The following is a 24,361-nucleotide window of genomic DNA, read 5'->3' on the forward strand; positions in this document are numbered from 1 at the left end:
ATTGTATAAGAAAAAAATCTCCGAGAAGTCAAAACATATTAAACAGATCTATCTATGTACTAAAGCTTACACAGAGTGTCTATAAACATCTTTGTTCAAAGTTTATTTATTCTAATTTCTAGGTACATGGACAAAGGGTACCGTTTCTATTTTATAACTCATCATAAAGAAAAAGGCCATACCAATATTATTCCTTAAGGTAGAAGTAACAAACAAAAAGGGGGGGTAGATTTTCCTAAGGAAAACTAAAATGATAAAAGGGTTGTGGTCAAAGTGGTAAAACAAAGTTATCTTTAAATATCACTAATGTAGAACCTCTCTTTCTCTAATGATGTCAGATAAATCAATAAAATGTCCCAGAAAAAATTATATTTTTTACTTCTAACTTAAAAGAAATACATAAAAAGCCACTTCTTTGAAGTACCTAATTCTACTTCTTAGCTGATAAAATAAAACATATTTTAAAAAGCTTTTTATCATGGCTGGTTGTAATGAAACTGCTGGTTGTATTAAGAGGAATATGGAAGCATCCCTATGAATATGATTTTCTCTATTTCAAGAATTAGAAAACAAAGCCAACCATTTACTTTTCCATTCAAACAAATCTATCTAGAATGACCTTCAATATTTTCTTTGAGAATAGAAACTGACAATTCTGTCTTCAATTACCTAGTGAAGTAAAAACCAAATTTCTAAACAGGGAAGTTTTCTATTGTTTAGTAATGTAACCTGATTATTCTTTATATTAAGCAGACTCATGGCATGAAGGTCAGCAAACATGTGCTAGCAAGCTTGCTGGCTTAAAAAAAGAAAATCAAGAAGACAAAGACAAATACAGAAATGGAACTAAGTCACACTGTAAAAGCAAATAAGTACAGTATTTAACAACATTAAAAACATTTCTGTGTGTTGCATTTTCAGAGCCACTTGTGAACATAGACAAATAGTAAAATTTACACCATTTTGAGAACATTAAGAAAGAAGCATGATAGTAATCATGCTACACTAAGAAGACTAAATTACGGACTATGAATGTTGTTTAAAGCTTATGCTACTTAGGCAACAGTTCAGGACTATGGTTTCCAATTCTTTTCGGAAACCCTGTTAGAAAAGAAAATGAAATCAGTGAATTTACAATAATTTACTTAATTGCCCAAGTAACACTTTCTACAAGTTGTTTCATCATCTCAAAAGAATGCATATACTGCCTAGCGGCATGAATATTCACAAAAGCTAAGAATAAAGGTTAGTGTGAAAAATGAAAATATAATTCGAATTTCACAAAATGTGTGTCAGAAAAATATATAAACAATTAGGGCGCAGTGGTTGCGAGTCCGCCTGCCAATGCAGGAGACGCGGGTTCATGCCCAGGTCCGGGAAGATCCCACGTGCTGCGGAGCGGCTGGGCTCATGAGCCATGGCCGCTGGGCCTGCGCGTCCAGAGCCTGTGCTCCGCAACGGGACAGGCCACAGCAGTGAGAGGCCCGCGTACCGCAAAACAACAACAAAAAAACAATTAAAAGAAGCACCAGTTTCAGTCAATACTTCTTTACCATGAGTATTAAAAGAATATTTTTATTTTAAAAGAAAAATACAACCTTAAAAGAGTAGATATGATTATGTAGCAGCTTAATATTTTGAAAACAAAACAGACTATTTATATTTTAAAATCTATAACCAAATATTTGCTACAATAAATCTTTTTCAAGCAATAAAAGATCAGCTTACATCTACATCTCATTGACCAAGTGTTTAATGTCCGAATCATAGCTGTCAATGCCTAATTTCATTTAATAAATACTATCAGAAAAATAACATTTTTTAAGCAAAAACTTATGATACCCAAACACATCTAACAACACAAAGTAAGGCATTTCCAAAATTATATTTAGGTAGAAAACTTCACGTTAGTCAGAACTTAAGCTATTAAAGTTTAAACTAAACATCAATTTTCACATAGTTACTATTTTGCTTGAAATAGTCTAACAAGTATCAATATTAAATATGTGGGTTTCATTTGCAATTGGTTTATCTATAGAATTTTATCTGAAGTCTAGAAAGGGCTTTATTTTTATCAAAGGGTTATAATATTTATTTCAATAATTAAAGCAAAAATTTATGCTATCAGCACTCAAGATTCATACTTCACTGAATCATTAGTTTTCAAGTTCAAGCTTAAAGAGACTGTAAAAGCAAATATGGAAAAGCCAAGCCATATAGCAGCAGTTACTAAAATCTAACCTTTCACTATAGAATTGTTTTGTTTAAACAAAAGCAGTTTTAAGATGTTAAAACATCTAGTTTATTTTAATAAAAAATCTATAAGAAATTAAGAAAAGAATGCAAGATTAAACAAACAAACCTGGCAACGAAGGAGAAAGTTCATTGTATCCTCCAAATGAAGCATTCCGGACCAGCTTTCGGCCATCAATTCGTGGAGGAAATAAAACAGGCGAAACCACAGTACAGGAAGAAAATCTACGTTGCTGTGAGCTCTCTTCCTTCATGGCTTAGAAAGTCTATTTAATGTATATGCTCACCCAGAAGCCTACTTAGACGAATATGGCAATGACAGGCTTTTCTCTCACATCCAAATATAGCAAAACCCACCAGCACAAACAAAGGACACACACATTTAACAGCAAAGGAGAAGGACCAGAGACTGTCAAATCAGCAATAAACAGATAGAGAAAGAGACTGGCAGAAAAGGCACTAAGTCATGCTGCTGGGGTTTTTTTAAAAAATGAACTGATAAACAAGAAAGGCTATTCCACCGTTTCACCTTTTTATCAAACCAGTAATGCCCTGGGTTGAGTTGCTGCTTTAGGAAAACAAAGCAAGATCAATATTTAGAGATTCAGGCTGAAGTAATAAGATCAGTTTCTCTTTTCCCAAAAAACGCAATCCTCTTCTCATATCCATTACATTTTTATAGTATCGGCCACACTTCCCACCTCTTCCAATTCTTTCCTTTCCAGTTTTTGCTTACTTTAAAAATGGATATACACATAACACTGTTTATCCTTCCTGAAGCTTCTAGATTTATATCTAATCTACTGCTTGCTTCAGCCATGATTAAGAATTCATAAGGAAAGATATTCTTTCACGCTCGGTTCTGATGGATTCCAGCGGCTAAAGCAGAGAACAAACATTTAAGTTTTACCTCTAGTAGGGATATATGCATCATTAAGACAGTGTTAATGCAAACCAATCAACAGAAAAGATTAAAAGGACACCATTAATAATGCTGCATGCCCCAATATATGTTTCTTTGAAACAGCTGCTGTAGTTCCTCTTCATTACATTTAAACTTTTCAAAATATATAATCTACCAACAAGTATTTTCCACTTAAAACTCTCTTATTAAAAAAATGTAACTTTATTATCACAGTAACAGATGGAAATATCTTTCTTTTCTAGGTTAAAACTAAGTGACTGGTATGATCCCACATCATTAAATCTAACAGGAAAGACCCATAGCCAAAATGATACACTATGTCGTCTCTTTATTCCTAATCTTTAAAACTCCAGAGAATTCTTTCCTACTTATATTAAAATCCATTTGCCTCACTCTACACCTTAACTAAAATTAAAAACTCTAAGTCAATTACTTTCTCTATTTCCTCTAGACTGCTTTTTCTGATCACAGTTCTTTCAACCTGGAAATACACCTCCTTAGCTAGACAACAACTCAATTACAACTGATTTAGTGGTTCATTTTATAGACCTTAGTATAAGATCTGCTTCCTTCCTTACTATGCATACACTTCAAGGCTGGTTCTCCACTCATATACAACAGCATCCCATATAGTCTCAGACTGTTTCTCTTCACAAGAAAGGACACTTAAAAATAAACAAACAATATATACATAACATATTATTTCTTTGACAAAGGTATTTCAAAATCAATTAGTAGTAAAAACAGTTTATGGTTGATACCTACAACTATAACACTGTGTGTTTGTTTTTTGGGTTGTTTTTTTTCTCTTTTCTCCATGCCATGAAACATAGATTACCATTTAATACAGGCAGAAGAAAAATAATTATAATTAATTCATGCAATGGTACTTGGCTCTCAAGACATGAAGAATATAACATCAAAAAGGCATTTATAGTATAATGGTTAAACAGGATTTTAAATTAAAACTGCCTGGGTCCAAATCCTAGCTCTATCCTAGCTGGATGCATTTGAGCAATTGACTTAATTTCTCTGGGTCTCTGTTTCCTCATCTATAAAATGCTAATAATATTCCCTATATTACAGGATTGTTATAAGGATCAAATTGGATAATATACATGTAAAATCAAGAACGGTTCCAGGTTAAAAAAGATACTGACCTAATGTATTCCCTCCTAAAACTTGACAAAAATGACAGGAAACGAGTATTTTTTAAAAAATATAAGCAGGTATGGGTATGTATCCCACAAGCATGTATCCAGGAGAAGATACATCAACAACATAAGTTTGACAGTGGAGAGAATGAAAGGAACTTGTAGTCACTGTCCTGCAGATTCAGGAAAGCTTAACCACAAACCAGCAGTGGTAAAAACTGAGAACTAATCCTACTCATGGCGAAGAATCCTTGTGCATATAATTTACAGCACCAAGATCAGGAATCAGACAAGTTACTGACATCAACAATACTGAAATCAAGACAAAAATACAGGCAAGGCCTTCAAAATTAGAAGGAAATGACTTCTAATTTAGTATTCCATACCCAGTCAAATTATCAATTACATATTAGGATAAAATATATTTTTAGATATGCAAGGCCTTAAAAATTTACTTTCCATGAATGTTTTTAAAGAATTTACTAGAGTAGCCATTCTCACCTGGGGTTCTACAATAGAAATAGGCCTAATGCACTAAAACATCCACTCTTCAGAATGAATTAACTTTTTTCTCCCATGCATCTATAATGGCTCTAATCATGTACCATATACTTGGGAGAATTGAGAAAATATTCACCTATATTATTTTCCACAGGCCTTCCTTACTTCCCTCTAAGGAACTTCCTTGAGAAAGGCTATACAAAAATATATGCTCTAGGGCTTCCCTGGTGGCGTAGTGGTTAAGAATCCGCCTGCCAATGCAGGATACACGGGTTCGAGCCCTGGTCCAGGAAGATCCCACATGCTGCAGAACAACTAAGCCCATGCGCCACAACTACTGAGCCTGTGCTCTAGGGCCCAAGAGCCACAACTGCTGAAGCCCATGCTCCTAGAGCCCGTGCTCCACAGCAAGAGAAGCCACCGCAATGAGAAGCCCGCGCACTGCAATGAAGAGTAGTCCCTGCTTGCCGCAACTAGAGAAAGCCCGCGCAGCAATAAAGACCCAACGCAGCCAAAAATAAAGTAAATAAATTTGTGCTCCGGTCTGGGAAGATCCCACATGCCACGGAGAGGCTGGGCCTGTGAGCCATGGCCGCTGAGCCTGCGCGTCCGGAGCCTGTGCTCCACCAACGGGAGAGGCCACAACAGTGAGAGGCCCGCATACTGCAAAAAAAAAAAAAAAAAAAAAAAAAAATATATATATATATATATATATATATATATATATACTCTACCAAAAAGTGATGGCAAATTAAGAATGCATGGAATACAGGAAACAGGATACTGAACTTAAAAAATTGTCATCACCAAACATCTCCTACTACCTCTTTTTGACCCAAAAGACAAATTCTGTGGTTGAGCTTTGCCCAAATTCTTTTCTGACCTTGGCTTGTCTTGACAGTATGCTGATGAAGCTTTTTCTCTTTCTCCCAGCCCCTGATGTCTGGATAAACTGAGGATACTCCAAATATGTTGAACTGTTTTTTCTTAAAGACTTTATTTTTAGAGCAGTTTTAGATTCACAGCAACATTAAGAGGAAGGTACAGATATTTCCCATATACCCCCTGCCTCCACACATGCATGGCCTCTGCCATTATAAATTTCCCACACCAGAGTAGAACATTTGTTACAACTGATGAATCTGTATTAACACATCATCATCACCCGAAGTCCACAGCGTACTTTAGGACAGAATACCCAACCTTTCTGGCACCAGGGACCGGTTTTGCAGAAGACAATTTTTCCACAGACCGGGGCGGGGGGCGGGGGGATGGCTCAGGCGGTAACGCGAGCAAGGGGGAGCGGCAGATGTGGCTTCGCTCGCTCGCCTGCCGCTCACCTCCTGCTCTGCAGCCCTGTTCCTAACAGGTTCCTAACAGTGATTTTCACTGCCCTAAAAATCTTCTGTGCTTCAACTATTCATTCCTCCCTCCTCTCTAACTCCTGGAAACCACTAATCTTTACTGTGTCCATAATTCTGCCTCCACCATAATGTCAGGTAACTGGTATCATACAGTCTGAAGCCTTTTCAGGTCGGCTTCCTTCACTTAGCAATATGCATTTCAGGTTCCTCTATGGCTTGATATCTCATTTCTTTATTTTTTTTGTTAATTTATTTATTAATTTTTGGCTGTGTCAGGTCTTAGTTGCGCACGCAGGATCTTTCGTTGTAGCATGTGGGCTCTTCGCTGCGGTGCGTGCAGGCTTCTCTCTAGTTGTGGCATGCGGGCTCCAGAGCGCGCGGGCTCAGCAGTCGTGGCACATGGGCTCTCCAGTTGTGGTGCGCAGGCTCAGTAGTTGCATTGCGAGAGCCCAGTTGCCCCGCAGCATATGGGATCTTAGTACCCCCACCAGGGATCAAACCCACGTTCCCTGCATTGGAAGGTGGATTCTTAACCACTGGACCACCAGGGAAGTCCCAATATCTCATTTCTTTTTAGCTCTAAACAATATTCCACTGTCTGGATGCATCACAGTTTATTTATCCTTTCACCTACAGAAGGACAAAACTTGGTTGCTTCCAAGTTTTGGCAATTATAAAATAAAGTTGTTATAAACATCTTTGTGTAGGTTTTGTGAGGACATAAATTCTCAACCCCTTTGGATAAATATCAAGCAGTGTGACTGCTTGACCATATGGTAAGAATATGATTTAGTTTTGTAAGAAACCTCCAAACTGTCCTCTGAAATGATTGTACCGTTGTGCAGTTCCACCAACAATGAACGAGCGTTCCTGCTGTTCCACATCCTTGCCAGCATTTCACGATGTCAATGTTCCAGATTTTGGCCATCCTAATAGGCGTGCAGTGGTTATATCTTGTTGTTTTAATTTGTACTTCCCTGATGACATATGACATGGAACATCTTTTCATATGCTTACTTGCTATCTGTATATCTTCTCTGGTGAGGTGTCTGTTAAGGTCTTTGGCCCATTTTTTAATCGAGTTGTTTTCTTATTGTTAGAACTCTTTGTATATCATTGGATAAGTCCTTTCTAGGTGTGCCTTTTGTAAATATTTTCTCCCAGTCTTTGGCTTGTGAGCTCATTCTCTTGTCACTTTCTTTCACAAAGCAAAAGTTTTAAATTTAAATGTTCTATTTTCTACCTATTCTTGGTAGGACATGGTGAACTAAAAGGCAGAAAATACCTTTCATGACCATATTACTGTAAGGTATCTAGTACCTGAACTGCAAGCTATGATGAACCCTATGTATCCCAGGGCTCACTTGCCCAGTGCTTTCCAAAGAAGAGATTCCTGTTAAACTCTCAAAGAAATCAAAGCCAAACTATAACCCAGAGACTCTATTCAGCTTATCTTTTCCTGGGAATCGTTATGACTGACAAGGGCCTAATTTCCAAAACATACAAACAGCTCATAGAACTCAATAACAACAACAACAAAAACCCAATAATAAAATAGGTAGAAGAGCAAAGAAGACATACAAATGGCCAATAGGCACATGAAAAGATGCTCAACATTGCTAATTACTAAAGAAATGCAAATCAAAACTACAATGAGGTATCACCTCACACTGGCCAGAATGGCCATCATTAAAAAGTCTACAAATAACAAATGCTGGAGAGGGTGTGGAGAAAAGAGAACCCTCCTACACTGTTGCTGAGAATGTAAATTGGTGCAGACACTATGGAAAACAGTATGGAGGTTCCTTAAAAAACTAAAAAGAGAATTGCCATATGATCCAGCAATCCCACTTGTAGGCATATATCCAGAGAAAACGCTAATTTGAAAAGATACACACACTCCTATGTTCATAGCAGCACAATTTACAATAGCCAAGACATGGAAGCAAGCTAAATGTCCATCGACAGATGAATGGATAAAGAAGATGTGGTGTATATACACAATGGAACACTACTTAGCCATAAAAAAGAATGAAATAATGCCATTTGCAGCAACATGGATGGACCTAGAGATTATCATACTAAGTAAGTCAGATAAAGAAAGACAAAAATCATATGATATCACTTATAAGAATATGACACAAATGAACTTATTTACAAAAACAGAAATAGACTCACAGACATAGAAAACAAACTTATGGTTACCAAATGGGAAAGGGGGTGGGGAAGGGATAAATTAGGAGTTTGGGATTAGCAGATACAAACCTATATATATATGTATAGCTGAATCACTTTGCTGCACTATACCAAAACTAACACAGCATTGCAAATCAACTATACTTCAATAAAAAATCTTTAGGACTTCCCTGGTGGCACAGTGGTTAAGAATCCGCCTGCCAATGCAGGGGACATGGGTTCGATCCCTAGTCTGGGAAGATCCCACATGCCACAGAGCAATTAAGCCCGTGAGCAACAATTACTGAGCCCACGCACTGCAACTATTGAAGCCCACACGCCAAAACTACTGAGGCTGCATGCTGCAACTACTGAAGCCCGCGTACCCAGAGCCTGTGCTCAACAAGAGAAGCCACCACAATGAGAAGCCCGTGCACCGCAGCAAAGAGTAGCCCCCGCTCGCCACAACTAGAGAGAAAGCCATGCAGCAACGAAGGACCCAAACGCAGCCCAAAAAAAAAAAAAAAAAAAAAAATTAAATAAAAAAAATTTTTTTTAAAGACCTGCAGCATAATCACATTTACTGTGCCTCGCTGGCTAGATTCAACTACTGTAAAACTTATAGCAAAGCTGAACATTCTTCAAACATATCTGGGTTAACATTTGAATTTATCATCTCTCTCATTTTACACTACATTATCTATGTATGAAAACAAGAAAAATTACAAAACAAGAATGTTGTAAGATCATCATAATAGTTTTGAAAGTCATGTGAAACACTTATATTAGAAATAGATTTTGACCTATGGATAAACTTACTTATTTTGAACATGCTTCTCAAAATTCAAGTTACCACTCATTGGTAAGTTGAAAATCAATTTAGTGACTCACAAATAGCATTTAAAAAAATGAAACAGAATAAGCCAAGATAGGAAATATTAGAGTGCATCATACTCTGATATTAAAAGGCGAGTTGTTTCATCAATCATTTAAGACTTTTTATATAACTACACACACACACATTATGTTTTGGGTAGTGACATAAAATGTATTTCTTACATGGATCACTGTCAAAATAGGAAAACACTGACATAAATGATATTATTCCTTTTGAAATTCCCTAACACTAAAAAGAACTAATATCTCCTTGCCACTAGAGACCAACTACATATATTATCTTTGGTCTAGGGACTCTTTCCATATTAAAATGGCAGACATTTGAGCAGAGGAAAAAAACCACAAAAGGCCATAATAAGAAGATCTTTAGATGTTCCTGCTATATGCCCAAAGAAAATGCCCAGCTTCAACTACTTTCTATAGAGCCAAAAGATTAGGACTGGAGAAGGCATCTCACTGTAATAACAGAACTCCAATGAGTTCCCTGGACAAATTCCAGACCATCTTTATTTTAAAAACAGATGAAGCAAACATAGCTGATATTCTGGAATCATCTAATTTGGTAGTTGGAAAATCCATCTAAACTCTATAAAGTTCCATATGCACACTCATGATAAAATATATTGATTTAAATTATGATGAAAGTATTGTTAAGAGCTATATACTTTATCTTGAATCCCAAGATAATAAACTTAGGCTTTAAGAGATTTTAAAATCCTTAAAGCAGCAAGAAGAGTTGGAAAAAGATCAAAATACTGAAAACAAAAATCAACCAATAAGAATTTAAGAAAGTATTATGTCCAAACATGAAGAGAACCACTGCCCTAAAAAATGAACTAAATATCTGAAGGTGGTACTATACAAATTCAGCAGTAAGTTTCCTTATAGAGCATGAAATTTAAAAAATAATATAGCTATTTACTATTATTTAAGCAGCACAGGGTTAGCAAAAAAGTCTATTAATAACCTTTCAAAGAACATATAAATTAAGATGGTTGATAATGACCTTTGCTTTAAAATATAAAACACAACAATAAAGTTCTCAGTCAATTTCCATCCTCCAATATGACAATTAATTTCTTAGCTGTAATTAGTAAAATTTCATTGATGATTATATGGCTTGAAAATTATACAAAGCAATCTTATTATCCCACATTACCTCAGAAAATAACTGTAGCTTCTCAGCGTTAAATACGTTCTCAACTTAACAGCACATGTAAATGCACATACAAAATTAAAAGGATGGCTTAGTATAATTTTAGACTGGATAGCATTCTTGTCTATATATCGATATTCACAGCAATAAGTGTAAGACAGTACTTTCCTTTGGATGAAAAGTTCTTTGTAATTATATTTGTATATTAGATATTCATTCATTCAATAAAAATTTAATAAGCACCTACTTTGTGTTAGGAATTATGTTAAGCACAAGAGAGTTATGAACATAACAGTCCCTAATTTCTGCTCTTACTGAGCTTTCAACATATGTGAGTACATGTTCATTAAAAGTTGATTGAAACTCGGAGAGTCTATTTCCACAAAGTAAATGTTAAATGAAGTGCTTAGGTTTCTTTCTAAGACTGTTCACAAGAATGTAACTGAAAATGTACTAAGAGTACCTATGAATGTACCCATCATAATACTACCTAATAATTATATAGTGATAAGCTTTCAAAAGTGTTTTCACATATGTTCTCAATAGATTCAAAGAACAACAATATGACATACAAAAGGAGTAGTATCCTGGTTTTGCAGGTAATCAAGCTCTGAGGCACATAGGCTCAAAGTCACACAGTAAACAAGCAATAGAGTCAAGATTAGAATCCAGCCGTGAGAGTAGTGTTTACTTTCCCCCCTGTCTCCTCTTTCTGCTTTCCCTAAGCCTGCCAACACAGATGCCAGCATCAAACCATTTTGTGGTAAGGCGAGACTCAAAGATGGGGGATAAAAAACATGATCCCAGGCTACAATAGGGTCTGCAGTGGGAAGGGGTAAAATGAGAAAAATCTTAATGATAGTGAAGAAGAAAGGGGAGCCTATAGGACAGAGACCACTCAACTAGATCATATTTCACACGTAGGGACAGTTTGTAAATCAGGGACTTAATTAAAAACTTTTAAAAAATCTGTTTCAAAAATTCTTCCACTAGAAAGCTGTGCAAGTATCATGTTAGAAAAAAGCTACTACACTCTTTCCTTCCATACAACTGAGTTCTCAAAACGTAACAGATAAAGAAAATCCCACTCCCCACTGTACCCATTTAAATATGTTAGTATTCCACAAGTAACTAGTCTTCCAGCTCTTCTCTCCAAGCATGGGAACCAAGTTCTAAGACAATATTGCTTGTTTTAGGACGGCAAGAATGGATACTGATCTCTCCATTCCCTCTCTTAGCTGATGTTCAAATATTGGTGCTAATGCTCACATCTTTTTACTTACCCATCAGAGACTGAATCCAACTCTATGCAAGCTTTGGAGTTGGATATAAATTAAATAGGCTGGCACACTCCAGAAATTTCCTAATGATGAGCCTAACAAGGTCCTGAAGAAGCTATTTTGATTCCACAGTTGTAACCACATATCTAACTAACTTCATGGTCCATTACTCTACCCAAAATACAAGGATTTCCTTATCTTTTTACCCTATACCCACAAACTCCTCACATAGGCAAATGACATAAACCTATGATGGTTCACAGAGTTTGAATTTGGGGACCAGTAAAATTTCCCCCCAAAACGGTAGCACTGCTATCAGGGTTCTCATCTTGATAAGACATAGTATTTTTTTAAACCTATAATTCACAGTCTTCATCAATTCACAAAGGGATATTAAATATCATACAGCAGGAAGACTATAATCTCATAATAAAGACAGTCCTTTACACTGAAGGAATTCCACTTAGTGAAAAATCGTAATAGTGTATTTATTTTTCTCATCTACTTACAGAACTAGGAAAGAACCACCAGCACTAGCCCACAGACTATACCATTAAAAAAAGAGAGATGCATTTATTCTAAGGACGTATACACAAGAGTGAATATAACATGTGTACATTTTAAACATTATTAATAAAAATGAAAACATAGGTAATGACCACTAACTTAAGAAAGAGAGCATTTCAAGTGTCTTTGATGGCTCCCATGTATGCTTGATTGTACACACCTCCCTTCTAATCAGAGTTAACCATTATCCCAAATTCTATTTTACTCCTTCTATTGTTCTATCATGTACCTATCACTACACAATGCATTGATTCTCTTTTTTGGCTGTGTGGCGCGGCTTGCAGGATATTACTTCCCCAACCAGGGATCGAACGCATGCTCCCTGCACTGAAGTGTGCAGTCTTAACCACTGGACTGCTAGGGAAGTCCCTTGATTCATTTTTTTTCTTTTTCTTTCTTTCTCTCTCTCTCTCTTTTTTTTTTTTTTTTTTTTGCCACACCATGCGGCATGCAGAACCTTAGTTCCCCAACCAGAACCTATGCCCCCTACAGTGGGACCACTTAACTGCCAGGGAGGTCCCATGCATTCATTCATTTTACTTATTTTTAAACTGTACATAAATGTCATCATACTGCATGAACTTTGTTTTGTATACGCTTCCACACTGATGCCTGTAGCTTTAAATCACTCATTTCATTGTTGCATAGTATTCTACTGTATGAATATAACTATGATATTTATTCATTCCACTGATGATAGACATTTGGGTTTTCCCCATTTCTTTTTTTTTTTCTATTACAGACAATTTGCTGGTACACATTTGTGAGAGTTTCACTAGGTCTAGGATACACTAAGGAATATGCTCATCTTCCACTTTACTATGTAATATGCCAAACTATTTTCCAAAATCACCAACATAAGCATTCACTACTAGTAAATGAGAGTTCCTGTTGTTTCACGTCCCCACTGACACTTGCACTTGTTGGACTTTAAATCTCGTGGGTATAAAATGGAAATCCACTGTAGTATTAATTCACTTTTGCCAATTTCCTAATGTTAAACATCCTTTCACACTTACTGGCCTTTTGTGTTGTCTCTTCTGTAAATAGCTATTCATGTCTTTTGTATATTTTTCTAGTGGGTTTTGGTCTTTTGGGTTGATACATAGGAGTATTTTATTTTTCCTAGCTATTAATTCATTGTCAGTTATATGCATAGCAATTTGTTTCTTCACTATTTTTGTGGTATCTTTAGATAAACAGATATTCTTAACCTCAACAAGGTAGAATGGGTCAATCTTCAGTTTGAGAGGGGTGTGTGTGTGTGTGTGTGTGTGTGTGTGTGTGTGTGTGTGCGTGCGTCTTGTTAAATCCTTCTTTACCTTAAGGATATAAAAATATTTTTCTATGTTTTGTAAAGTTTAATAGCTTTATCTTTCACATTTAATCTGGGGTTGATTTTGTATTTAGTAGAAGAGATCTATTTTCATTTTTTCTCATACAGATAACTAATTTCCCCCAAACAGTTTATTGAGTAATATGTCATAAACTGAGTTTCTATATATGCTTGAGTCTATTTCAAAGTCTCTGTTGTGTTTCATTCATCTCATTGTCTCTATCAGCATGAATACCACCTATCTTATTTGCTAGAGCATTGTTAAGTACTAAGTAAGCCCTGATCCTTGTCTGGCTCTGCTTCTTCAGGAATGTCTTGACTCTTCTTTGCCCTTTGCTCTCCCAAAGAGTTACAGACCACCTTATCAAGTACATGAAAAAAATCCTGTTGAGATATGAATTCAAAACACATCGAACACACAAAATCAATCTGAGAAGTGACATGCTAATAACACTGAATTTTCCTATCAGAAACATGGTATGTCTCTCCATTTATTGAGAATACATACTCTTAGTATTATACTTTTCTACTTAAAGGTATTTCACATCTCTTGTTAGATTTATTGCTATGTACCTTATTTTCTGTTATTTTAAGTGGTTATTTTTTAAATTGGCTCTCTTCTCTCAATAACTCTTACTAACTCCCTTACTTTACCGACAGGTCAGTCACACTCTAAAAATAAATTTTTAAAACACCATGTCCAGCATTCTGATGTTCTTACTAAGAAGGTTTTCTCTGAACATTTAGTTTGCCATGTTACTGGAAGTGAAAGTTCAGCTACATGTTTCTTATGTTTCCCTACTTCTTGTCCCTAAACTTCGCAATCACAAATTAAACTCTTGAAGGCAGAAGCTAGGAATATCATTTTTTGTTTGTTCTTGCTCTCTAGTACAGAAGTAGGTACCAAGCAGGCTAAATAAAGGCTGGCTTGATAGAGGAGACCCTTGGAAAATCCTGTACTCCCCAGGTGGTATTTGTCCTTCTGTTACAAACATCCTTCCTCCACCTGGAAAAAGATGAGTTTGCTAAACTTCCAGTGTTTCATCCTTAAATAAAATTTAATATATGTTCAAAGTTACCACAAAGAAATGGAAACAGAAAAGTTTCTATGAAACTACTGTTTATCTTCTCTCAGAAATTATGCAAATATTACTTGGTAAATTAAACTGATATTATCTTGCTATATACTCATTAAAAATACAGAAAGCTTGCCTCCACATGCCTCAAATAAGGAAAAGGAAAATTGTAGCAGCTAACTCTACAAATGAAACTCTTTTACCATTCTGGCTAAGAGGGAGATGTCAACCTCTCTGACTATGAAAACAATTGGGGGGTGGAAATCCCACCAGAAAAGAGCTGAGAAACTAGTGCAGGTATTTTGTGACAATCCTTCACTGTTATCTTAATAAATAAATAAATTGGGGGGGGAAGGAGTATATGAATGTATATGTTTACAGGGAGAAAAGCATCCTTTAGCGTTCTTAATGTTCATCTTACTGCTTTGTTAAAGAAGCAATTAGTAAGGACTGGCAAGCGTAAGACAGACTCTCTCATCTTTGTAAAGATGCTTAAAACAAAGCTGAATTATTCATTCTCACTTTTCAATAAATGATTTCAAAGTATTTCAGTTTCCCATGTAGGAACAGCCGAAGAATACAGATATTGCAACATTTCACAAGAGAGATTTAGAAAAATATTTTATTCTTATTTCCTTAACTTGCCAAATATTATATTCTCTTTCATTACTTAATAGGTACTTTCATAGCTCTATGAAGCAACTCCCCAAACACAAGGAATTTCAAAACAGAAAACAACCGTGTCTTACGAAATAACTTCAGAAATCTAACTTATTGAGGGCTCAGAAACTTAGAAGAAAATCAACATAATCTCTAATTTATACTATTTCTAAAGAAAACAATCTACCATAGCACAACATCTAGGGGAAAAAAGAGAGTGGGGGTGGGGAATAAATTCAAGTTTTCTTTTAGGTAAAACAATTTTCATGAAATATAACACATGTATTCAAGAACATACTTGTTAATGTGTGTATGATCTCATATATGTTCAGAATTGACCCTAGAAATGTCTTGCCAAGGAAGGAGGAATTGCTTCGTTTCAGGGAGGAAACTGACTTCTAGGTCTCCTTTGGTCTGTGAGCCACTCTACTGAAGGTACTCAGAATTAGTCACCTGAGATTTTATTAACAATGTCTAAAATTGTCACCCTGGGAAATCTGGTATGATATCTTCACAATAGTACACTCCCTGTTAAAGAAAATCCCCCTTTAAAGTTTTCTGTTAAATTAGAAGTATTTGATATAGACCCATCACTCCATGTTTAATGCTGCCAGAGCATTCAAGGTGAAGGGACTTCACAGGTTTAAGAGAATTTACTAAAGGATAAGAGAAACACAATACTAAGTGTAGACATTTTAATTCAAGCCTAGATAAGCCAAACACGGCCTAAATTAACTTTGATAAAACTGATTGAGCAGGTAAAACCTTTAGTTTTCAAAGTTTTTAAATTTTAAACACAAAAGTTAGTTTGAAATGGATTCATATAAGTTTTGGCACAGCAACATTTTACATTCTCTCACAAAGCACTACAATTGAAAGATGGTTTTTAAAAAATAAAACTGTGAAAATAGCTTTTTATGACCAGAGAAAGAAAGGGTAGCTACAAGATAAAATTTAGTAACTCATCAAGCTTTGATAATAATCTCAAACGTGATCTAGAGGGAATAGAGCATCTGTCTGTGAGATGAGCTATAATTTAGTCTCTAGGCTGCCTTAGCATTGTCCTTATTCAAAAGTACAGGGAAAAGGGAGACAACAAGCCTAATTAATCTACAAGTCTTTCTTTCTTGATAAAAAACTGAAATACATTACATTCAAACAAGTCAGCCTAAAACAAATTCTACTTAAGAGATTGTAATCATACTTAAGTTAAAACTACTTTGAACTGGTACTTAGTCTTCAAACAGGGAAAAAAATCTGGCAAATACACAATTTTTGGAATAATCCAAATAATTCATCATCATAATCTAAACAGATAACAAATGAAAGATTATATTGATGTGTGTGGTGGGCTTTAGTGAGGAGAGCCAGAGTCTCCTTAGTTCCTCCAAAAAAAAAAGAAAAAAAATCCTAAAATGATGGAAGGAAACCACAGTGCAAAAAAATAAACTTAAGTTGTTTTTAAGGGAAAGTGACCCACATTAAATTGGTATGAATCAATATGTATAAAGGAGACTCAGCCAGAAAACAGGAACAGTGAGAATCTTTGCCATTCTAAAGCACTCGCAGAACATAAATTTCTATCACCATACCATGTATAAAACAGAAAAAGAAAATAGCTGATCTGTAATTCACTCCAGTATAGTTGAATAGTTAAAGACTAGGGGCTTTGACAGTCCCGAATTTGAAACCTGCCTCTGACACATACTAGTTTTGTGAATTTGAACAAATTTCTTAACATCCCTAATCCTCAACTGCCTCGCATGTAAAGCAGACATAGTAACTGTGCCTATATCTTGTGGGGTTGTTCCAAAAGTGAAATATAATTCGAAATATAAACCTTTTAGTATAATGGCCAAACTCAGTAAGTGCTCAATAAATGGTAGCTATTAGTATGAGTCCAGCAAATATCAGCAAAACGAATGTCATATTGAATGAATGAATGAGTGAATGAATCAATCAATCAATCTGTCTGTCTGCCTGGTCATCCACTCTCTCTCGTTAGCAAACACAGGAACAATATGACACGTGAGGTTCGTGTTAGAGAAGGGGCTTCCAGCACATGAAGATCACCTCCAAAATTGCATTTATTCATTAAAAAATGAGCCCATAAGCTTCACAGTGGCAGGAACCAGCACATAACAGGTACTCAATAACGATATTTATTCACATATTCACTTATTAAACATAAAAGTACCTACTATGTTGCAGGTACTATGCGAGGCATGGTGGAATATATACTTATTTTATATATATATATATATATATATATATATATATATATATATATATATGACAAAATTTATTTACGCTCAACAACTCTCTTCCTTTTACACTAACCTGCAATTATTTTATCAGTTCAGTATTTGTCTATAAGAGAGCCCTTGCCCCTACAGCCACTTAACACAATGCTTCCAAGCCGTCTACTGATCCTGGCATTTCCTCCTACAGATCCTACCCTGCCACCAAAGCAGTCCACCAAGCTCATCCACCAAACTCCACTCCCTTGCCAGCATCCCACACTCACTCTGCCACCATTCTTTGGTTGCGTACACCAAGCAAGGCCTAACGTTACAGAAGAAAATCCCATACTAGGTCCGACTGATACCAACCTAAACGCTACTTGGCAATCCCACTATCATGGTTGCTCCACTTTCTAGCTGTATTCCTAGTCCAGTGGATCCCTTAATCTTCACAATGGATCCCATCTCTGATGCCTTCTCTGAGAACCTGCCCTATTAATTCTCCTTTCTACTATAGTATTTCTCTCTACTGACTTTCTCCTGTCAATGTCTGAACATGCTCAAATATCTCAACTTAAAACAAATCTCCTTTTTGTCCCATGTTCTTTTTCTATCTACCCTACATATTCCTCCCCTTCAAAGGCACAATTCCTAAGAGTTTGCTATCTTAACTGTCCCCAATTTCTTATCTTTCTTATTCCTCATCCTATTGCCATCTAGCTTCATCACTGTTTCCAAAACTGATTTCACAAAAGTTATCAAAGATATCTTGTCAATGGATAATTTTTCAGTTGTCTTAATTGGCTTTACTTTTGAGTTATATATAAAACTGTAGGTCACTCCCCTTCCTTCATAAAACCCTGTTTCATTCTCCTGGGATATAACATTCCTTTACAAATCTTCTCTGCCAATTCCTTCTCCAACAGATCCTCAAATGCTGACACTTCTTAGGACTGTATTCCAACTCCTTTCTTTTCTCAAACTACAATTCTTTCCAAACTTTTCACAGCTCGCAACGAGAAATATATTTTACATCAAGTGTGTGTGTGTACACATGTGAGTATCAGATAACAATTTCACAGATCAGATTAAGTAAGCTCTGATCTTTTGATCCTATTCTATTTCATTAAAAAAAAAAACTGTACTGTCTGAGAATCACTAAACTGATCTACACAATTGTTGTAACTGTCTTCAATTACTCTATTTAAGCTGATGACTTCCAAATCTACATTTCTAGTGCGTAAGTATCTGTTAAATTCTAAACCCATAAAGCCAATTTCCTCCTCAACAGCTCCACATGGATAAAGTCCTTCAAACTCACCATGTCCAAAATTGGAGTTCTCAGCATCTTTCCCCCAAACATGGTCTTCCTCCATAGTTCCCTATCTTGGTAAACTGCTGAACTAATTTCCCAAGCAAAATACCAAGGAGTCATTGCTGAGTCCTCCCTCTCTTTTTCCTCTGTCGCCCCCCAATCCAGTCAATCACTAATCTCTGAGAAATTTTCCTCTATATATTTCTCCACTTTTTTTTAAAACTCACGCAACTGTCACTCTCATCCAGGCTGTATTCACCTCGCCTGGACGGTACAGTCTAGTAATGAGTCCTCTCTCATATACTGTATTCTTCCAAATTTATAAATGCAATTCTAATCATTTTGTGTTGCCTACTCTTACAGTTATCTATTGTACAATAAACCACTCAAAACGTAGTGGTTTAAAACACTAAAATTCTTTGCTCATAGTTCCACAATTTTGGCAAACTGGGGGAGGGGGGCAGATGGGGACTGCTTGTCTCTAATCCACATAGCATCTGCTGGAAATCCCAATATGCTTTCCTCACTCACATGTCTGGTCCTTTAGCTAGGTGACTAGAACAGCTAGGGGTTGGCCAATTTGGGCTTTCATACAGCTGGTAGTATGTGGATGGTGAGACTTTTACATGGAAGCTGACTTCCTCCAATATACAAAAATAGAAGTTACCAGATCTTTTTAATGCCTGGTCTCAAAAGTCCTAGAATGTCACTTCTACTACATTCTATTGGTCATAGCCAATAGACTGGCCAACAGACATGGCCAGCCTAGAACTAAACAGAGGTAGGGGTGGAAGAGGAATAGACTCCATTTCTTGATGGGCAAGTTGTAAGGACACATAGAAAAAGGGCATGTGAGATGAAAGATGTTGTTGCAGTCATCTTTGAAAATGAAATATACCACTGTCCACCTAATTTACATTCCTTCCACATGCCAAATATACTCAATGCCCTTCCCCTAATCAAAATGTCATCCTATTACAGCACTGGCTGTAAGGCCAGGATCTTGTTATCTAAATTAGGTTCAAATGCACATGTATTCCTTGGGTTTAGTTCCGCATATATAGTTCCTTTTTTTTTAATTAAATTTTTTTTTTTTAATTTCTGGCCACGCAGCATGCAGGATCTTAGTTCCCTGACCAGAGATTGAACCCATGCCCACTGCAGTGGAAGGGTGGAGTCTTAACCACTGGATCACCAGGGAAGTCCCCATATGGTTCCTTTGATACAGCTCCTCTTAAATAAAAATCCCATTGCCTCAAAAGATAACTTATCTGCCCCACTGCAGTAAGCCGGGGATAGAATTGCAATAAGACACTTGAGTTCAAAAGCTGTAGGGAATAGGGAGTTACACAGAAGGCACATATCAGTGCCATAGCAATTGTGAAATCTGCTAGGGACACGTCATCAGCAACTTGACTAGAACAACAGTTCTGCTCCCTGAAAACAGTCCTCTGTCACTGTTGACTCTACCCTCTGGGCTCCAAGCTCGGAGCTCCATCCTCAGGTCACTCTTCCTATTTAGTAAGAAATGGTCCACGTTTGCAACAGTGTAGCTTTCTCAGCTTGCTTCCTGCCCATAGAAGACTGGGATTCCCCACACATACAAAGGTTCTTTTTAGTTGAACTTTGTCTATCCTTTTCTGTCTAAGCTGGTGGTGCTTTGATTAGTACCATCCTTGTAAAAACTTTGTGGATTTCCTATGAATTTTATTGGAAATAACTCAATTAAACAGACATCACACCCACTAATCTCTGAGATAGGCCACTCCCTTCTTAGGCTGTCTGTCATGGTACTGTAGGACAGCAGACTTAAGAGCTTTGAAGCTCTTTGGACTAGCTGAGACATTCTTATAAGGTATGCCTTTAAGACTCTTTTCAGTGCTTTTCTCTAGCTGAAAGGCTCTAAGAGGCAATGTCTTAAATCTTTCTGAGGTCTCAACCAAAAAAATCTTACAGAAGAACTCTTGATCTGATCCTTATTTTGAGGTCATTTTTTTGCACCCCGCGATTTGAGAAGAATTAGATAAGCAGAGGGAAGGGAGAGAATGTTCCACAATGGAGAATGAGAATAAATAAAGCACAGTTCTTACAGGGAACAGGGAAGAAAGTCATCTAGCTAGGTTCATGATGGGGGAAAATATAAAATGAAATTGGAAGGGAAGAATAAAGTCAGAAATACTAACAGCTCTAACTACAAGATTATGAAATCTGTAATTTACGCTCTTTATTGTTGGTTTCTGCTTGCTGATCCAAATGTTGCTATATCAGATACACTTGGAGAGCTTCACAAATACACAGACTCACCCTAGAGATTTTGAAAGGTTGGAGAAGAAGCTACATCTAAGCAAAGAAAGCTCCCAGGTGATTCTCTGATACAGCCAGACTTAGGAGCCACTGCTCTAGGCAACAGTCAACCACTGGCTTTCTGAGAATGGGAGTGTCATAAATGCAGAAACTAATGAAGTTTTCAGTTATAAGCTTGAATAATAAAAATCTGTATTCTCATTTATAATTTTCTATTTCTCTTTATTCATATCATTTCCCTAAGAGACCTACTTCATAGGATCCATATGTTCTCTGACCATATACATCTATAAGAACCCCAGTCCCATCACAGTCTCATCTTAACATGTAACAATGATTTTCTGTTTGGTTGTCTTGTTAAGAAAGATGAGCCTGGTATATTGGAAGGCAAGTTCCTAAGAGGAGTTAGGATACTATGGTACTGAGTAATGTACGTATGGAATAATAAGGACCTGACCTAAGATGATGATAGTTAAGAAGGAAAATGAAGATAAACACCAGAGCTGTGACACTGAAGAAATCACAAAAACTGTTCTTTGCAACTTTAGGGTAGACAAAGATTTCTTTAACGGGGAGAAAAAGAGCTCGAGTCATAGGGAAAAATTGATAAATTGGATTTCATCAAAATTAAAAACATCTGTTCTTTGAAAGAAATCATTTAGACAATGAAAAGGCATGCCAAGACTGGAAGAAAATACAACGTATACAGCTAGCAAAGGATGATACTGAAATATATTTTAAAATTCTTAAAACTCAATAAGACAAGCCAAATTTTTAAATGAGCAAAAACATCTGAACTGACACTTCAGATATACAAGTGGCCAATGAGCATATGAAAAGATGCTCAACATTATTAGTCATCAGGGAAATGCAAATTAAAACCACAATGTGATATCACTCTACACCCACTAGAATGGCTAAACTAAAAGAAATCAAGGTTACAGAGCAACTGAAATGTTCATTCACTGCTGACAAATGTAAAATGGTATAACTACTTTGGAATACAGTTTTGGCCATTTCTTATAAAGTAAAACATACACTCATCATATGACTTCACAACTGTACTCCTAGATACGACTCAAAGAAAGAAAGAAAAAAAACTCCACATAAAGCATTGTACACATTATGGAGTTATATCAAAAGACACAGGAGCCAGAGTTAAGGTTTGTAAAATTTGAGCCTCAAAAATCTAATGACTAGGGCTTCCCTGGTGGCGCAGTGGTTGAGAGTCCGCCTGCCGATGCAGGGGACACGGGTTCGTGCCCTGGTCCGGGAGGATCCCACATGCAGCGGAGCGGCTGGGCCTGTGAGCCATGGCCTCTGGGCATGCGCGTCCGGAGCCTGTGCTCCGCAACGGGAGAGGCCACAACAGTGAGAGGCCCGCGTACCGCAAAAAAAAAAAAAAAAAGTGACTAAATTGATCAAAACTTTAAAAATATAAACCTCTGGAGTCATAACTAGGTTCAAATTTTAGCTCTATCACATATTAACTGTGTAAACTACATTAAGGAAATTACCCTTACCAACTGCTCAGTTTCTTCATTTGTGAAACAGGGAGAATGATTTATATACCATAAGGTTCTTATAAGAATTCCAGGAGCTAATAATACATGTAAAAAGCACTTAAGAGACACAGGGAACTTTAAATGTTGGTCATTATTACTATCAATAAGGTTTTGGAATTCTAATTCTTTCCATTCAGAAGCTGAAATACTGATCTAGAGTACTTGAGTTATGGCAGACCTATCAAAGAGGTTTTCTAGATATTTGTTAATCCCCGATAATTTATCTTCACCATAACCAAGAGTTAATGGGTTTATCTTATTTCAAACACACCTCTGACACCTGAAAACTATGATGTGGAATTTCAGTAGGTAAACCAGAGGGAGATATTATACATTTCAAAAACCCAATAGGCTGACTTTAACAGAGAAGTACGTTCAGTATGTAATTCACTCTACAACTATTAATTTACCCATAACTTACCCAGGAACATTTAGGTGTAAATCAAGATATAACTAACACTACGGACGCTGTAAATGCAAAAGTTAGAGGTTGTGCATGGCCATCCATACTAAAAGAATTTCCAACTGAGCCTCTATAAGATGCTGAAGTACAGCAAAAGTCGAAATATCAGCCTTCAACTCAAATAGAATCATTTATTTAAAACAATAATAATAGTAATAATATTGTTGTTGTGGTTATTAATATTATTATTAATCAGCTATCGTGAGTGGTTATCATTTACCAGGCTATGTTCTAAACTTCTTATATGTATTAACGCATTTAAATCCTTATAAAAATCTTATGTGCTGGATAGATACTATTACTATCTTCAATGCATGAGTTCTTTACATTAAAATATTTGTAAGCCCAAAAAATACGTCACCACCGGAAGTAGACTTTATGTCTTCTTTTTAATCTAAAAAACTGGTACTTAGGAGGCAATAACCATGTATCCTGACTTTCCTATAGGAACTTATTTCAGTGTTTATTAGGTACCTTAAGATAATTAAGATCTCTTTCTTACAGAAAAACTTCAAGTGTAAAAAGAATGACAGAATTAGAAAATCACCACTTTTCCACCCTAATGTTGTTTTCCACCCTAATTGATCTTGATCATCAAAGAGTGCTTACACCTTTAGGTGAAAAGTTGATGGGGAACAGAATATTTACTAGGTGCCAACTGTCTTTTACTTTCAGGTTATAAGGGGAGAAAAGATGCAACTTTCAATTGAAGAGGATTAGGCTGCCACCACCTGAACCTACTGATCAATCTCACATCACTAATAGTGGGACAATCATATGTTGAGTGAATTCTCATGCGAGGCAGCATGAAGTGGTACACATCCCCTAGAAAATAATCTTGCCAAAAATGTTCAACCTGAATGTAGTCAAGCCTTTGCATTTAACTTCCAGTTCACAGAAAATACGAAAGACAGGGGGAAACAAATAAAACAATACTGCAAGGAGGCAATCAAATCGAAAAGGTCCAGCACTCTGTAGGGACACTGACCTAGTTTCTTAAAAAAGTCAAAGGCACAAGAGAAAATAAAATAAGAGTAAACAAGGAGGCTCTTTGGGATTAAAGGAGATTTAATTATGTAACAACCAAATGCAATGCATGAACTTTTCTTGGATCCTGGTTTCAAGAA

At 36.3% G+C, this 24,361-nt stretch overlaps 1 protein-coding gene across 3 annotated transcripts in view; it reads right to left on the minus strand.

Moving 5' to 3' along the window:
• The window catches only part of OSBPL8 (oxysterol binding protein like 8), a 193,744-nt gene that overhangs the window by 67,188 nt on the left and 102,195 nt on the right, over positions 1-24,361 (minus strand). The window contains exon 1 of one of the 3 annotated variants that reach the window (XM_060025288.1): positions 2,363-2,545. The exons of the other annotated variants lie outside the window; for them this stretch is intronic. Coding sequence (XP_059881271.1) covers positions 2,363-2,507 — 145 coding nt within the window. The 5' untranslated portion in view covers positions 2,508-2,545. Of the gene's footprint in view, positions 1-2,362; positions 2,546-24,361 lie in introns of those variants that run through there. 3 annotated transcript variants of the gene reach the window in all.

This window comes from Delphinus delphis, chromosome 11, assembly GCF_949987515.2.
Source record: "Delphinus delphis chromosome 11, mDelDel1.2, whole genome shotgun sequence".
In the NCBI taxonomy this organism is placed as follows: domain Eukaryota; kingdom Metazoa; phylum Chordata; class Mammalia; order Artiodactyla; family Delphinidae; genus Delphinus; species Delphinus delphis.